The sequence below is a fragment of the Mus pahari genome, chromosome X, assembly GCF_900095145.1.
Source record: "Mus pahari chromosome X, PAHARI_EIJ_v1.1, whole genome shotgun sequence".
NCBI classification, from domain to species: Eukaryota; Metazoa; Chordata; class Mammalia; order Rodentia; family Muridae; genus Mus; species Mus pahari.
The window spans coordinates 2,353,277-2,371,543 of NC_034613.1; the positions used below are offsets into that span (position 1 = coordinate 2,353,277).

At 45.0% G+C, this 18,267-nt stretch overlaps 1 protein-coding gene across 1 annotated transcript; it reads left to right on the forward strand.

The window, feature by feature from the left end:
* The first annotated feature begins 7,555 nt into the window (after window positions 1-7,555).
* On the forward strand, window positions 7,556-15,806 carry Slc38a5 (solute carrier family 38 member 5). Its single transcript, XM_021188123.1, has 16 exons — window positions 7,556-7,680; window positions 8,001-8,057; window positions 8,151-8,229; window positions 8,777-8,892; window positions 9,002-9,075; window positions 9,713-9,805; window positions 9,925-10,003; window positions 12,039-12,121; window positions 12,496-12,554; window positions 12,751-12,879; window positions 13,059-13,138; window positions 13,725-13,825; window positions 14,061-14,176; window positions 14,886-15,030; window positions 15,121-15,224; window positions 15,380-15,806. Exons 1-16 carry the CDS (start codon window positions 7,658-7,660, stop codon window positions 15,479-15,481), a joined length of 1,440 nt encoding a protein of 479 aa, XP_021043782.1. The 5' UTR covers window positions 7,556-7,657; the 3' UTR covers window positions 15,482-15,806.
* The last annotated feature ends 2,461 nt before the right edge of the window (window positions 15,807-18,267 follow it).

Sequence of the window (18,267 nt, forward strand, 5' to 3'; positions counted from 1 at the left end):
AATGAGCTACAAAATATAAAGTATATAGTTGATAAAAACACTAAAGACAAATGTTTTTACATAAAAGGGTTTTAAAAAGATTTATTTATTTATGTATATAAGTGTTCTGTCTTCACACACACCAGAAGACTGAATTATATATACCATTACTGAAGGTTGTGAACCACCAGGTGTGTACTGGGAACTGAACTCAGGTCCTCTGGTAGAGTAGTTGGTACTCCTAACCACTGAGCCATCTCTCTAGCCCCCATAAAAAGATTTAAAAATCATTTAAATATTCATGTACTTTATGGATCTGCATGCTCAGTCTTTATGCACACCAGAAGAGATCCCATTACAGATGGCTGTGAGCCACCATGTGGTAGCTGGGAATTGAACTCAGGACCTCTGGAAAAACAGCCAAGTGCTTGTTAACTGCTCAGCCCTCTCTTAGGCCCCATAAAAGATTTTTATATAAAATGTATAAAGGATGGGTGTAATATAGTTCTAACTTAATTTTAACTCTTAAAGTCTAAACTCAGGCATATCCAGATAAAAGCTAAGCCCACTTCTCTGTTTTCAACAAGGTCATCTGAAGTATTGATCTGCTCTTACTAATGCTTATCAAATCTTGGAAGTGTTTACAAAAACATAGAGTTTTAGACATGAAGATTAGACTTAGTGGTTGGGAGCATTTGTTGCTCTTGCAGAGGACCCAGGTTCAATTCTCAGTACCCAAGCATCTGTAACTCCAGTTCCAGCGGAATCCCATGCCCTCCTCTGACCTCTGTGTGCACCAAGCCACACATGTGGTGCATATTACACACACACAAGCAAATAACTCACACATAAAATAAAATGAATACATCTACTTTTAAAAAACAAGAATTGTAGCTGGGCAGTGGTGGCGCATGCCTTTAATCCCAGCACTTGGGAGGCAGGGCAGGCGGATTTCTGAGTTCGAGGCCAGCCTGATCTACAGAGTGAGTTCCAGGACAGCCAGGGCTACACAGAGAAACCCTGTCTTGAAAAACAAAACAAAACAAAACACACACACGCACACACACACACACACACACACACACACACACACACACACACACAAAACAAGGATTGTGTTTTATCCTTTACTAAATGAGATTTTAAAAACCTGTGACTAGATTTCTTCAAAAAAGCTGTTTAAATGTTTTTTCATTGACCAAATTTCATAGCTTACTTCATGGGACAAAAACTTAAATCCATATAAATTTTGTTCATTATACAAACTTTTGCTGTGTCTATGATCTTCAGTTCTATAGATTTTTTTTTTTTTTTGGTTTTTTGAGACAGGGTTTCGAGACATGCTGTCCTGGAACTCACTTTGTAGACCTGGCTGGCCTCGAACTCAGAAATCCGCCTGCCTCTGCCTCCCGAGTGCTGGGATTAAAGACGTGTGCCACCATGCCGAGCCAATTTAGCTATGGGAAAAACTATACTTTTATATTTCTCAAATCCTAGATATTTAAATTTTTACTTCAGTGATAGAAATGACTAACCTCGAGTCTGCTAAATTTACAAGGAAAGACATTTTTAGTTCCTTCTACTATAACTTTGTTTACCAAGAGTCCCTATCTTATTTTGGGGGCATCTGCACTTGAACTCTCCTAAACTAGAATATTGGTCTCCTTCATCTGCAATTTAAAATATATTATATTTTATTACTTTCACATTAAATATAGTACCTCTGTGCTATATTTATGTTAACATGTCAACATCAATGTGCAGTTATCTGTGCTTTAAAATTCCAACTATAAGTATAAAGATGTTAAAAACAATTACAAAGCTAAAATTATCTTATATTATCTTAGCCTTTTTTTATTTTTTTGAGACAGGGTTTCTCTGTGTATCACTGGCTACCCTGGAACTCACCCTGTAGACCAGGGATCAAAGTAATGCGCCACCACTGTCCGGCATCTTAGATGTTTCAGTAGTCAATTTAGTACCTTCCTGTGTGTGTTCAATAAATGAACCTAAGCCAATAAATGAAATAACCATATAAATGGACTTGTAAGGACAAAGAAAAATCTATGATAATTTCAACTGATGTGGAAAAAAAGACTTTTGGTGAAATCCATCATGCCTTTATGATAAAAGTCCTAGAGAGAGGGCTGGAGGGAACAACCCTCAATAAAGGCTATATATGGTAAACCCATGGCCAACACCATTCTCAATTGGGAGAAACTCAAAGCAATTCCATTAAAATCAGAAAGGAGACAGAGCTGTCTACTATGCTCACTCCTTTCCAATAGAATTCTTGAAGCTCTAGCTGGAGAAACAAGGCAAGAGAAGAGAGTTAAAGGGATGCAAATAGGAAAATAAGTAAAATTATCCTTATTTGCAGATAATATGATATCATGCATAAAAGATCCTAAAAATCCTACCAGAAGACTTATAGAAATTTTTAACAGTTTTAGCGAAGTGGTAGAATACGAAATCAACTTTAAAAATTAGCAGCATTTCTAGCTATGAGCCACAAGTGTGCCATGAGATAAGTTCATGGACCCAGTCCTATTCACAACAGCCTAAAAATATCTAAGAATAAACACAACCAAAGAGGTGAAAGACCTCTATCATCAAAACTTTGAATGTCTCAAGAAAGAGATTGAAGAAGGCATTAGAAAATGGAAAGATCTCCCATACTCTTACACTGGCAGAATTATCATTGTGAAAATGACCATTCTACCAAAAGTAACTGGCAGATTTGATGTGATCCCAATAAAAATCCCCACACCATTTGTCATAGAAGAACAAGGCTGGAGGGATTACCATTCCAGATCTCAAACTGTACCATGGAGAGATAGTGTGTTGGTATTTTTGTCAGCTTGACACAAGCTAGAGTCACTTAGAAAGAGGAGCCCTCATCTGAGAAAATGCTCATAAGATTAGCTTATGGGCAAGACTATGTAGGTCTTTTCTTTTCTTTTCTTTTCTTTTCTTTTCTTTTCTTTTCTTTTCTTTTCTTTTCGTTTCTTTTCTTTTCTTTTCTTTTCTTTTCTCTTTTTTCTTTTTCTTTTTCTTTTCTTTCTTTCTTTAAAAAAGATTCATATATTTAATGTATGTGAGTACACTGTCACTCTCTTCAGACACACCAGAAGAGGACATCTGATTACATCCCATTACAGATAGCTGCAAGCCACCATGTGGTTGCTGGGAATTGAACTCAGGACCTCTGGAAGAGCAGTCAGTGCTCTTAACCACTGAGTCACCTCTCCAGCTCCTATGTGGGCATTTTCTCCACTAATGGTTGATGTGGGAGACCACATCTCACTGTGGATGGTATCGCCACAGAACAGGTAGTTTGGAATTGGATAAAGAGACAAGCTGAGCAAGCCACAAGGAGCAAATCAGTAAGCAGCGTTTCTCTTTGGCTTCTGCTTCAGTTCCTGCCTCCAGGATCCTACCCTGAGTTCCTGCCCTGACTTCTCTTCATTATAGACCGTGACCTAAGAGTTCTCATTAATATGAAACAAAGCTTTTCACTCCCCAATTCATTGCTTTTGGTCATGGTATTTTGTCACAGCAACAGAAAGCAAATGAAAACATATAGTAGTAAAACAGTGTGGTATTGGCACAAAAGCAGTAACACAGGCCAATGGAACAAAATAGAAACCCCAACACGAGTGTACATTAACCTCAGGCATCTGATGTTTGACAAAGGTGCCAAGACATCATCATGTTGGAGAAAAGACAACGTCTTCAACAAGTGGTACTGGGAAAACTGGATGCCCACACGTACAAAACTGAAATTAGGTCCATAGCTATCATAAGCCAATCTGTAGAAAAAGTAGCTCCAAATGGAGCAAAGGACCTAAATGTCCAACCCCAAAACACTGAAACTGCCAGAAGAAAATGTAGGCAGTATGCTGCAAGATATAGCTACAGGAGAGGATTTTCTGAATAGTACTCCATTTGCCTAGGAATTAATGCCAACAGCTGACAAGTGGGAACTCATAAAACTAAAAAAAGCTTCTACACATCAAAGGAAACAATCAAGGGAAGAGGGAAGCCACAGGACTGGAAAGGATCTCTGAGAGAGAAATAGTATTCAGAATATATAAAGAACTAAACAACAACAACAACAACAACGACGACGACAACAAAAACCCAGATAGTCAATGGTCTAATAAGAAAGGGGGGCTATGAAACTAGTCACGGTGGCACAAGCTTTTAATCCCAGCACTTGAGAGGCAGAGACAGACAGATCTCTGTGAGTTTGAGGCCAGCCTAGACTGCATAGCAAGTTCTCACTAGCCAGAACTTCGTCTCAAACCTAAAAAGGAAGGGGGTATGGATCAGAGAATTCTCAAAAGAAAAAATAAAAATGGCTAAGAAATATCTCAGAAAGTTTTTTAATATCCTTAGCAATGAGGAGAATGGAAATTAAGACTACTCTGAGATTTCATTTATTCCAGTCAGAATGGCTATCAAGAAAACCCTACAGATGCTGGAGGGGATGTGGGATAAAAGATTGGTCTTTCTTACTCACAGATTCAGTATCTCCTCTCCACTTTCCTTGAGGATCCATGTACACTTGTATAGCTGGCAACGACCCTCATCCGTTCTGTGGATTTTCCCACTCCACTTATTGTCCACTGTAATTCTATTCACTAGTCATTGCAATTCTGTTACTAGCTAGGAGTAGAAACAACATAATGGCCTTCAACTGATGAATGGAGTAATGAAAATATGGTGCATATATATTGTGGAATACTATTCAACTGCAAAGAAAAGGGAAATCACAAAATTCTCAGGGAAATGTATGGGCACTGAGTGACATAACCCAGACACACATGCTCTCTTTCATTTGTGGTTCCTATTTCTGAGGCTTTGGATACGAGTGTACAACATACCGTAGCCAAAGAAACCAAGGAGGAGGAGGAGGACGAGCAGGAGAAAAGGACCAGAATGGGGCAATGAGGGAGTGTGAGAAAGAGCTCTTAGAGAGAGAAATAGCAGTTCATAGGTGCTATGAGGTGGGAAATGGGGAAAGGGGGTGTGTCTCTTAACTGTGGAGGAGGGCAATACAGATGGAGAGGGATGGAGGATAAATCACACTGAATATATTTGAAAGAGCCATGGGGAATTATTATTTTATGTTTATGTAAAATTACACGTTATATATATATATATATATATATATATATATATATACACATCGTATGCATACACACATATACACATACATGTATACATACACACATATTTAAATGAAGTTACACCATTAGGGTGATGCTGCTTCTTTTTTTTTTTTTACATTCTTTTTTTTAAATGTATCTTTTTTTTTTAAACATTTATTTATTTATTATTATACNTAAACATTTATTTATTTATTATTATACTGTAGCTGTCTTCAGACACTCCAGAAAAGGGCATCAGACCTTGTTAAGGATGGTTATGAGCCACCATGTGGTTGCTGGGATTTGAACTCCGTACCTTCGGAAGAGCAGTCGGGTGCTCTTACCCACTGAGCCATCTCACCAGCCCTGCTTCTTTTTTTTGATGATGATTTTTCGAGACAGAATTTCTCTGTGTAGCCTTGGCTGCCCTGGAACTCATTCTGTAGACCAGGCTGCCCTCGAACTCAGAAATCCGCCTGCCTCTGCCTCCCGAGTGCTGGGATTGAAGGCGTGTGCTAACACTGCCCAGCTGTGATGATGTTTCTTACAAGGGCCATAGTCTAGCTAACAAAAACTTCAGTTCCAGACATAAGAAGCCTCCTTACAAGTCACTGGTCAGAGGAGTTCAAGAGATTCCCCAAACAATATAAATATAGGCTTATCTCCATTGTCCTTGGTTGTCTTCCCAGAATTTCAAGGTAAATAAATCCCTTCTGCTGAAGACACTACATACTGTGGATACAGGACTTGGAGGAACGGAGGCAGAACTAGCCTGGAAGCACCGGAAGTACTCTTCAGAGTTCTGGAAGGTGCTGTGTAAGCTCCCTAGGGCTATGGGGACAATCAGTAGTCCTATCCATTTGTCATGACTGTGAAATAAAATGACCAGCATAGCAAGATATCCCCAAAGGTACAATAGTGGCACTTTTATTTTGGGGGGTGACCAATCAACAGGAGAAAACTCATACTGGCACTGTGAACCTAGCTGACTTAGCCATGGCTCGTACGGTCATGGAACCTAGCGGCGAACTTATTACTGCCTGTTTCCATTTGCATTTTAAGTACCTACCCTTAAACCCACAGGTAAGTGCAGCTCTCACCTATCCTCAAAGAAGTTTTTTTTTTTTTTCAGCAGATAGAGACCATTAATGCAGATACCAACTAACTGGCCGTGGTGTGCCCATTCCCAATTGATACACACACAATGCAACTTCTACACCTAACGCTTGGAGGGCTTTATAGAGAGAGGTTTAAAAAGGTTGTCAGAAGAGGATCAGGGCATTAGCTGCGTGACTATATAGGACAATGTAGCTACACCCATACAATCTCAACAGTGTAGTTTCCTATGCAAGACCATTAACAATATCATTAGTTGACACACACACGCGTGAACGTGTGTATATGTGTGTGTGTGTGTGTGTGTCTCAAAAGGCTCCACTTGTAAATATAATGTCTATAGGCAGTTCATGACTGCTCAAAGAGGGGAATCAGTCTTACTCAGGGACGAGGTTTCTCAATCGGTTATCCAGTACCAGTGGTCACCCTAAAAACATATACATTCAAGCAACACTGAATAGACCCAGCAGGGTATATGTATGTATGTATGTATGTATGTATGTATGTATGTATGTATGATGTATGTATGTATGTATGTATACATGTAACAATAACAATTAAAGTGAAAGGGGAAACAGTGGAGATAATACATGAAAGCAGGAGGGGCCTTGGAGGCAGAGGAAGGAAAACAGTTGGAAGCAGGCAGAGCAGGGTATGGTAATAGGGGAAATGAAGACCATCAAAGCACACTTCATACATATATGAAATGTCATAGTGAAACCCATTATGTTGTACAATTGCTAATTTAAAAAGACAGATTTTCCAGGTTTGGGTGGGGATTGCGAAGACAATCTTACTCTGAGAAACACACAAGGATCCGGGAGGGGGCCTTGGGTATGGTTGGCAGGCTCATTATTAGGAGGGGAAATGTTTAAACTTAGGCGGGCTTGTGAGGCACCCCAAGCTCAGAAAGCGGCTCAAGTCTGGAAGTGTCTCCTAAACGTTTCCTCTCAGGAGAGGAGAGTTTAAGGCTTGATAGGGGTCCGAGAGAACTCATTTAGAACCTAGAAGGGAAGTTTAATGAGAGTCCCGGGTGAGGTTTCCCCCCCCACTTTTCTTTTTAGTGCTGAGGATTGAAAGCGCTCTTCCAACTAGTTACACTTGCATACCGGTCAGTTCTTTCCCAGCAAGAGGGGCATTTCAGTTTGCTTCAGTTTCTGGTGAAGATATTCAGAACCATAGTATAAGCAGTTTGCAGAACTAGGGCTGGGGTCTCTAAGCTGGGGGCGGGAGGGGGGAAGGGCGGCGCTACGAGGGGTGGGGCAGACAGGTGACACGTGTCCCTGCCAAGAGCCAGCCGGAGAGAGGTGGGGGCGGGAGATAGGGACTGAAAGAGACAGAAAAGGGCAGACGGCGCGGGAGACAGAGTCTGCCCTGTGGGAGGAAAGGTCTATTTCCCACTTCAAATGGCCATTTCATGCGCTGTAGGGTGGGTCATTTTGTATCTCTCTGTGTCTCTCCCTTCTTCTATTTATCTCCTCTTGCCTTCTTTGCCCTGGGTCTGTCTAAGAAGCTGTTTTTGGCTCTCTCTCTCTCTCTCTCTCTCTCTCTCTCTCTCTCTCTCTCTCTCTCTCTCATCAACTCTCCACTTTCTCCTTTGGCGCTCTTTCCTGCTTGTCTCTCTGGCCAGTTGCTCTAACTCACATCGGTTGGTCTCTGCTGGGCTCCTCTGCCCTTCTCCTAACCCTCCTCACTTGCTAGTTCCTTTGCTCCACTCCTGACCCTCCTACCCCATCTCTTTGCCAACAGGATGGAAATGCAGGAACCAAAGATAAATGGAACCCTCTCTGCGGGTGCTGCTGCGGGGTAAGTGGGGGATTCAAGGAGCCAGGGGTGTTGGGGAGAGGTCGGGGGGGGGGTTTACCTTGTCATCAGCCTCGGTTTTTCTGCCCTATCCAGATACAGGCAGGAACGCGAAGGCTTCCTGCCCACCACCCGTAACTCTGCTACTGGGAGGAAACCTGTCCAGTTCTTGGATGTAAGTGAGCCCACAGGACCCGTGAAAGCCTCACCTCCCCTATCTAATCCCAACTCCGTCTCCTCCCCAGCTGCTCCCCGGCTAGCTATCTCCCCGCCCCAGCTATTGGCTCCTCAGTTGCTGCCATCTCCAGATACCCCATTTCCTCACATGCTCCCGCTCTAGCTCTCTGTGTTGCTAGTTTCTCCCTTCCCACCGATTGCCCCCTGCCTTAGTGACTGTTCTCCCGAACACTTCTCTTCTGCTTCGGGATGCTCCCCCTCTGTAGTTTCTCATCTCCAGAGGCTCCTCTGCAGCCCCCCTTGCACTTCCAGCTGCGCCTTCCAGACTTGTCTCTTACTTTTCCCTTTCTAAGCGCTCCCTCTCCCCGTTTCTTCCCATCAACTATCTCTTTCAGTTTCCTCTTGCTTCTCATCGCTCCTCCTCGTGGATGTCTCCCCTCCCCAGTTGCCTTCACCCTCCCGTCCTTTCCTGGCTCCTCTTTAGCCTCTTGTCCTGTTCTCCTCATCCTCATCTGTGCTTGCTGGATCTTGCCCCTTGTCAACAGTTCGAGGGGAAGACATCATTCGGAATGTCAGTGTTCAACCTCAGCAACGCTATCATGGGGAGTGGCATCCTGGGACTGGCTTATGCCATGGCACACACTGGAGTCATCTTCTTTTTGTGAGTCTATGTGAGACTTTTTTTTGGGGGGGGTAGGGGGTTGTTGGTCTGTGGTGCGGAGGGCTGAGTGGGAGACCTGGGCCAAGTCTCACTGTGCTTCGTGTCGCAGGGCCCTGCTGCTGTGTATTGCCCTCCTGTCTTCTTACTCCATCCACCTCCTGCTGACCTGTGCCAGTGTTGTAGGTGAGATTCCCCAGCCTCGATCTCCATCTTCTGTGGACCTCAAACTCTAGATTCCAATCCAGAGCTCAACTCAGACCCTGAGCCCCAATCCCAGGCCCACTTTCTTGATGTCTGATTGCAACTCAAATCTGACTCTGAACATAACCACTCTAACCTCAGACCCCAAACTCAGCACCCCAGTTTCCACACTCAACTCCCTGTATGACAGATTCCTTATTCAACCCCAGCCCCCAGACTAGATCCCCACCTCCTAGTTCTCAATCCCTGCTCCTTTGGCCATCAGACCTTCTCCAGTTTCAGACTATTATATTCTATCTCTTAGGAAGCTTCAGGTCCTCCAAACCTAGAAACCAGTTCTGAAATCCTAAGACCTCTGCTTCCCAGCATCATGGTCCCAGGACTCTCTCAGTCTCTCTCTCCATGGTCTCAGTCCACAGTCTGTCTCCCAAACCCTCTTTGCCTTCAGCCTTTAACTTCTCCCTGGCCTCAGATACCACTTGCCAGACTCACAAATTCCACCCTAAACTGCATAGCCCTCCACGCCAGCCTTTATCAGTCACAGCTGAATTACAGCTCTCCCTCCTAGCCTGGCTTTCCCAAACTCACAGGCTATTCCTTCCTGCCTCCCTGTTCACAGGCATCCGTGCCTATGAGCAGCTGGGACAGAGGGCATTTGGACCTGCCGGGAAAGTTGTGGTGGCCATCATCATCTGTCTGCACAACGTTGGGGGTGAGGTCTTGGGGAAGGGCAACTGGGGGAAGAGGGTATAGACCGAGTGAGGTACGCTTTCCCAAGGGTGGGCTGGAAGAGAGGGAACCCTGATTAAATGTCTACCCCTTCTGCACCAGCTATGTCCAGTTACCTGTTCATCATCAAATCTGAACTCCCCCTGGTTATTGGCACCTTCCTGCACATGGACCCTGAGGGGTGAGTATATAGTACCTCCCAGGGACCCCAACCCAGTTCTAGTCATCATCTTCAACGTTGTATCTACCTGACTCCCAGGTGCTGTTTTGAGACCACTGCAGGTTAACCGTGACTGACTAAGACTCCATATATAATATGTGTATTATGAGTGACCATAGGCTGTTTTTGAGACTTGTTCAGGCTGATTTTGGCCGACAGCTGTCTCTGTATGTTTGGTGTGTGCTGACGTTGGCCACATGTGTGTGACTGTACAGATCCAGTAGATGTAGACCCTGAATTGGCCTCAGTGACTGTTGGACTGGCTGATTCTCTCTGGCCAGCCATGTGATGGATGACAGCTGGGTCCCGTATGCTGCGATTGAGCTCAACCATATGTGTTTGACACTTGGCTACTCTCATTTTTCCTGTTTAGCTGATTCTGGGTTCATCGGGCTGTTTGGACGCTATCTATCTCTAAATGTGTGATTGCTGACTCCAGTGGTCTGTGGGTCTGTCAACTGTGTGCACTCTGTCAACTCCATCTCCTTGTTTGCTTTGGCGATTATTGTATGGCAGATCCTCTCAGGCTGTGTGTGTGCTCAGGGGAATGTGACTGTGGAGGGCCTTTTGATTACAGTTGCAACCATGTATATATATATAGACTGTTAGGCTCCAGCTTCCCACTGACGGCACAGCATCTAAGGTTTTATTTTTTAAAATACATACACAATGAGTGTGTTCATTTGTGCATACAGCAGTACTTTTTTATTTGCATACATCTTTCTGCCTCTGTACTTTTCTTTTTTTTAATGTGGATGGAACCCAAGTTCTCTTGTGTGTCAAGCAAGTGCTCAGTCACTGGACTGCATAACCCTAACTTCCTCTGCATACCTTTTGTTGTTGTTGTTGTTGTTGTTGTTTTGACACAGGGTCTCTTTAGATAGCCCTGGTTGTTCTGGAATTCACTATGTAGACCAGGCTGGCCTCGAACTCACAGAGATCTGCCTTCCTAAGTGCTGTGGCTAAAGGCATATGCCACCATGTCTGGCTTTCTATACACCTTTTTGAGAGAGGATTTTGCTCTGTAGCCCAGGCTGGCCTGGGATTTGCCTTGGCTTCTCAAGAGCTGGGATTTACAGGTCTGCACCACCTTGCCTCATGCCTCTGTCTATTTTGACACAGATTTGTATGTTTAGGGACCAGCTCTTCCTCTAATCCTGTGGTCTTTGGTGCACATGTGTGACTTGGTCAATTAAACTCAGGGGTAGTTTCACGTACCTGACTAAGCATTTTGTTTTTAATCTCTGTATATCCTGTGAAGTGCTTGGTTTGATTCTGAAACTATCCAAATATGACTAGGTATGTCCAAGTCTTCTTTTTTTCCCCTCTGCCTCACTGGGGTTCAAAGCTGGAGCTTTTGGACATGCTAAACAAGTAAATGCCTTCACCAGTGAACAATGGCCTCCTGCCAAATCAATTATAATCAAGTCTCATTGTGTATGTAACCAAGGTTTATTCTATTCAATTGTGTCTATGTGATAGGAAGAGGATATGTGAATGCTTGGAACATAGCAGGTACTCCATAAAGTGAGTATGTGTTGTACATGTGTGTTCTTGTGTATGTGCACATGAGTGCACATGTGAGTAAAGACCAGAGATTGATGTCAGGTATCTCTTCTCTTTTTACCTTATTTTTGAGACTGGACCTCTCATTGAACCCAGAACTCACCAATTAAGTTAGAGCATTGTGCCAGCAAGCCCAAAGATGCTCCTGTCTCCACCGCCCATCCACAGGGCTGGGATTTGGCATGAGTGTTGGAGATCCAAACTCGGGTCTTCATCGTCGCCTAGCAAGCACTTTACAAACTAACCTATTTCCTCAGCCCTAAGTTAAAAAATTATTTCTTTATTTTATATGTTTGTCTGAATGTATGTTGTGCATTTCATATATATGGTGCCCCCAGAGGCCAGAAGTGAAAGTCAGATTCCCTGAAACTGAAATGTAGGCATCCGTGAGCTCTTTGATGTGGATTCTGGGATCTCCTTGTCTTTCTAGGGACTGGTTCTTGAAGGGAAACCTGCTTATCATCCTGGTCAGCTTGTTAATCATCTTGCCTCTGGCGCTCATGAAACACCTGGGTAAGGAGGCTTCCTGGGTCGGTCATTGGCTGGAGGGTTAGAGCGTGGGAACTAGGCAGAAAAATTCCATTTTGTTTTATTTTCATTTTGGTCCTGGAGATGGAACCCAGGGCTGCACATAGACTAGGCAAGTGTAATATCACTGGGCTCTATCGCCAGTCTGGGGGAAAAAATTCCCATTTTCAAGGGTTTTGGAACACTGAGGGGTTGGGGAGGGCTTGTTTGATCTGGGTTTTTAACAGATTAGTCGGAGTTTTGTATAGAGGTGAGGCTGGTTTAGGTGGAAAGAAAGGCTTATTCGAAGAAGGACAAACCTTTGGTGTGTGGAGTGCCAGGCTCCTTGAATTCTGAGGCTCTGTTGTCACCTCCTGTAGGCTACCTGGGGTACACAAGCAGCCTCTCCCTGACCTGCATGCTGTTTTTTCTTGTTTCGGTAAGTCAGAGAGAGAGAGAGAGAGAGAGAGAGAGAGAGAGAGAGAGAGAGAGAGAGAGAGAGAGAGAGAGAGAGAGAGAGAGAGAGAGAGAGAGAGAGAGAGAGAGAGAGAGAGAACGGGTAGTGGTGGGGGAGTGTTTGAGACACTGAGGCAAAGCCTTCTCTGTGAACTTGCTTTCTTACTCCCGACCCCCAGGTCATCTATAAAAAGTTCCAGATTGGCTGTGATGTGAGCCACAATGACACAGTAGTGGAGGCCGAACAAGCTCCCTTGCAGGCCTTTAACAGCAGCTGTGAGGCCGAGCTCTTCACCGTTGACTCGCAGGTAGGTACGCAGGCAGGTAGGATCTTGGATCACACTGGGCCATCTCGTCCCATCCCAACATTTTGTTTTGATCAGAGTATTGGACTTCTGGAGCGGTGTCATGTGCCTTACTTGAGAGGGAATGGGACCCCCCAGTACTGTAGGGATTCTAATTCTATATTCATGGACCATTCCTCCAGATGTCTTACACAGTGCCTATTATGGCTTTTGCCTTTGTCTGCCACCCTGAGGTGCTGCCCATCTACACAGAACTTTGCCGGTGAGTAGAGAGGCATGCGAGAGATGGGCCCGCCAGAGGGGGCAGTAGCCATGGTGTCTGGCAGCCTCCATGGTAGCCTTGGTGTGGTATCTTGAGGGTGGTTGGCTTTGCCGAGGGAGGGATTTGGAGTGTTCACGAGACCTCAGAGACTCAGGGAAGTGAGTATTTCCTGCTTGGATTTAAGTGGTCCACTCTTTTAAAAAGTGAATGGACAGAGTTAGGAGGCAGTGATCAGGCGACTAGACAGAAGAGATGATGGTCTGAGGAAGCAAGAATGGTCAGATGGCTGGGGAGACAGATGGACAGAGGAGAGGCAGGGCTGGGGTTTCTGGATGACTAGACAGGGGCAGTATCGATGCCTCCGTGGAGGAAGAGTTGTAGATAGTCATATGTGTTGAGATATAGGACAGATAGGGGAGGCTTGGCTAATTATAAGGGGGAGGGACGGGTAGAATGTCAACGTGGACCAGCTGAACATTGTTAGATCAGGAGGAGGGAGACTCTGGAGGGTTGGGGGCCAGTTTTGAGGGTTCTGGGACAAGATCAGGGGTGTGGACATGACAGTTCCGTGATCTATGCACTTCAGCCCCACCCAGCGCAGGATGCAAGCTGTGGCCAACATGTCCATCGGGGCTATGTTCATCATGTATGGACTCACAGCGACCTTTGGATACCTCACCTTCTACAGTGAGTGTGGCTAGGGCCAAGGTTGGGTGGAGCTATGGTAGAGACTGAGCCTGAGCTATGGCAGGGGCCTCTGAGCTTCCCCACAACCCCCACTTCTCAGGACCTTGAGCCCATCAGTTTCCAAAGGGAGAGTGAACATCACGTGTGTAGACTTTATCATCATGTATGTGTGCCTTGGTTTCTGGGCTAGTGAGTCCAGTGTTCATGCATCTTGTGTCCCCTCCTTGTGGTCCAGGCACTGTGAAGGCAGAGATGCTGGAAATGTACACCCAGGAGGACATGCTCATCCTTTGTGTGCGTCTGGCCGTACTGCTTGCAGTAACCCTCACTGTGCCTGTTGTGCTTTTCCCTGTGAGTGGGGGCAAGGAAGGCCTGGGGGCAGGGTGAAGGGATATGGATGGATGAGAAGAGAGAAGAAAAATGGATGTTTGGTAAGAAGGTGGAGATAGGAGCAGATAGGTAGGTAGAAGACATAGGGACAGATACACAAGAATGGGCCTGATACACACAGACAGCGGCAATAGATGGCTAGACAAAAGAGGACACGGGACCAGCGTTGTAACTCAGTTTGCAGAGTGAGTTTGCCCTGAGTGAGATCTCAAGCACCATGGTACATTCCTGTAATCCCAGCACTCTGGAGCTAGAGGCAGGAGGGTTAGGCGTTCAAGGTCAGTCCTAATTACAGGCTGAGTTTGAGGCCAGCCTGGGCTGCATGAGATTCTATCTCAAAAACCACAAACAAAGGAGGGACATGGTGGGAGAGGCGGTCAGAGTGGAAGAGAGGCAAGGATGGGTGATGGTCAGAGGATAGGCAAATGGGGAGGTAGAGATGGACAGGAGAGGAGACAGATGTCAGTAGTGGTGGAAGTCGAGCTAGATGGTCATACGGAAGAAGATGGGTTGTCAGGGTAGAGGCACAGATACTTGGTCAGACAGGCTGGAAGCATAGAGAGCGGGATAGGGAATCAAGGATCTTCGGCAGGGTAGAGACAGAGACAGGATCCCATGGCAGAGGGACCACATGTGAGTCTTGACCTATCCTGCCCTTCCTTGGCTGCAGATCCGCCGAGCCCTCCAGCAGCTGCTCTTCCCAAGCAAGGCCTTCAGCTGGCTGCGACATGTGGCCATTGCCTTGATCCTGCTTATTTTGGTCAATATCCTTGTCATCTGTGTGCCAACCATCCGAGATATCTTTGGGTTTATTGGTCAGTATTGTCAACCTTGGTTCCTTGTCCTGTCTACTGTGGGCCTTGCCCTCAAACTTAGGTTGACTGCTATCCCTTTCTGTCCTTCAGGGTCCACTTCAGCCCCTAGCCTCATCTTCATCCTTCCTAGTGTCTTCTACCTCCGTATTGTACCTACTGAGGTGGAACCTTTGTTTTCCTGGCCCAAGATCCAGGTGAGTATCCCAGGAAGGAGGAACAGGGAGAACAGAGGAGAGCAGGGAATGGCTGGGGCTTTCTCTGGAAAGGGTGGAGGGCATTCAGAGCACTCTCCAGAATGCTTTGGTGCGTGATCTAGGCCAACTGTACCTTTTCTTCCTATTGCCCACAGGCCCTGTGTTTTGGTGTCCTGGGAGTCCTCTTCATGGCCATCAGCCTGGGCTTCATGTTTGCCAACTGGGCCACAGGCCAGAGCCGTATGTCTGGCCACTGAGCTGGCCTGTCCTGCCTCACTCAGTCCCTATGTTCACGCGTGTATATGAGGGAATCCAAGTCACTTTCCTGAGTCCTTCTTACCTGGGACATGGAGGTGGCTGGTCTCTAATAACATTGCCATGGGAAATGGGGACAGTCGAGGAGGCATAGTAAGTAGTTTATCCCCTCCCCCTTAGAGTTGCCTCCCTGCCAACCCCATGAGAGGAGGTAGGGGAGGCCAGGTCCTTAGAAGAGTTCTTAGTTCACATAGTTCTCACTTCCTAGATGAAGTTGTTAGGGTTACCCTGCTCTAAAAGGGAAGAATAAAGATGCTGAATGAAAAACCTGGTCTGAGCCGTGTGTTGTTTCTCAAAGCCTTACTGAAAGAAACGTGCCCAAGTTCAGGCAGGGGGAAACAGGCTCTGAGTAGACTCCTGCTCCTTGTCAGCTGTGCCCTGCTTCTCCCCATTCCTTCAGTGACATGGTCCTCAGTGCAGCCACTTATTTACTTACTCAACAGTTATTGTGAGGTTGGGAATCTAGCAGGGAGTGTTCAAAGTGTCAGACATAGAGTCAGGAATCAAGTAGATTGGAGTGCTTCAGTACAAAAGACAAGGAAAAAAAAAGGCCTAAATTTGATCTGCTTCCCTTTTCTGTGTGGCTCATGAACTAGAAAGGTTTTGCATATTTCTAAAGTATAGAAAAAAAAATCAAAGGAAGACCAGTATTTTCCAGACTGGCAAGATAGCTCAGCAGGTAAAGTACCTGCTGCCAAGGATTCCCATCCATTGTCCTCTGACCTCCACATGAGGGCCAAGGCATTTTGTGCACATGCAAATGCATGCACACCCATGCATTTGTGCACACACCTCAAATAAACAAATATATACAAATAAATAGAGATTGAAGCATGAATGGTGTTTTTTGTTTTTTGGGTTTTTTTTTAGGTTTTTCGAGACAGGGTTTCTCTGTGTAGCCCTGGCTGTCCTGGAACTCACTTTGTAGACCAGGCTGGCCTTGAACTCAGAAATTCNCCTGCCTCTGCCTCCCGAGTGCTGGGATTAAAGGCGTGTGCCACCACACCCGGCATGAATGGTGTTTTTTGTGACACTTGGAAATTATAAGAAACACACATTTCATTGCCTGGATGCTCTTGCTGTAACGTGGTTAGTATGTGTGTTTGCAGACGATTCATGGCTGTTCGTGGAGGACTAAGGAGTTGCTAAGGAGACCATATAGCCAACAACACCTATGTTATTTATTCACTGGCCTTTGCCAGAAAAAAAAATTAGCTGAATGCTGACTGAGTGGAAAGGAAGAAAAATACCACCCCCCCTTTGAGACAGGGTCACACTATGTAGCCTTTGGTGACCTGGAACTGGCTGTGTAAACCAGGCTGGCTTGGAACTCACAGACATCTACCTACCTCTGTTTCTGTCTCCCAAGTGTTGGGGTTAAAAGCATATACTGCTATGCCTGAACTTTTTTTTTTTAAAAAAAAACTTTTAATTTTTGTTTTGTGTGTGTTATGCTTGGTCACTGCAGAGGCTGGGAGAACGCATTGGTTCCCTGGAATGACGTTACAGATAGTTCTCAGCTGCCATGTGGTTGCTAAGAACCAAATCCAGGTCTTCTGCAAGAGCAGCAAGTGCTCTTAACTGCCTAGCCATCTCTCCAGCCCCATAAAGGATGATTTTGAACCCTAAAGCAAAGAACTTCCAAAGCAGAGGGAACAGCAAGTACGAAGTCCCTGAGGCACAGATGACCTTGACTGGTCCAAACAAGAGTAAGGAGTAAGGAGGAGCTAGCATAAATATTTAAGGGCTGATTGATTTCACCACACCTTTGTCAATAACCCCAAATTAAGAAAGGTATTATTGGCCACCTAATAGATGAAAATGGTATCACAGTTACATTTATATACTTATGGTAGAAAGGTTCAGGTGCCAGGTGACATTTATCTTCCCACATACTTTATATCTTTAATATTTATTGTGCCAAGAATAAAACCAAAGGCTTGATACCTGCTAGGTGAATACTCCATCAAAGCCACATCCAGCGCCCCCCCAACAATCTTCATGCATGCATAGACCACTACTGATAAATAGTATTTTTTCCTATGTGATGGTTGGTCTTTGTCAACATCATGGGATTAGGAATTGTCTAGGAGACATCCCTCTGGGTTTGTCTGTGAACATGGGGGTAGGTTTGAGGCGGAAAAGACCCTGTGTGTGGATGACCCTCTCCCCATGAGATGAGGTCCCAGATTGAATTCAAAAGGAATAGGAGAAAGCGAGAAGTGCGCCAACAGTAATTGCTCTCTTTCTGTGCTTCTTTTTTTTTTTTTAAAGATTTATTTTATTTATTATATGTAAGTACGTCTTCAGACACTCCAGAAGAGGGAGTCAGATCTTGTTAAGGATGGTTGTGAGCCACCATGTGGTTGCTGGGATTTGAACTCTACACCTTTGGAAGAGCAGTCAGGTGCTCTTACCCGCTGAGCCATCTCACCAGCACCTCTTTCTGTGCTTCTTGACTGTGGACATAGTGTGATCAACCCCTTGAGTGCCTTTACCATCATAAATTATACCTCGCCCAAACAAACGATGCCTCAAGTCAATTTTGTTATAACAGCAAGGAAAGTAAGTAATAAACTCCCCTCCATTCTATTTTTTAAATTTTTCTTAGATAAGTCCCACCATGGCGTCTGTATTAGTCAAGGTTCTCTAGAGTCACAGAACTTGCAGATAGTCTCTATATAGTAAAGGAATTTATTGATGACTTACAGTCTGCAGTCCAAATCCC

Bases quoted from the DNA above. Each gene is read 5' to 3' on its own strand.
- Slc38a5 (XM_021188123.1), top strand. From the start codon at position 7,658: ATGGCCATTTCATGCGCTGTAGG. The intron at 9,806-9,924 runs GTGAGGTCTTGG...CTTCTGCACCAG, and splicing joins CTGTCTGCACAACGTTGGGG to CTATGTCCAGTTACCTGTTC. The intron at 14,177-14,885 runs GTGAGTGGGGGC...CCTTGGCTGCAG, and splicing joins TGCCTGTTGTGCTTTTCCCT to ATCCGCCGAGCCCTCCAGCA.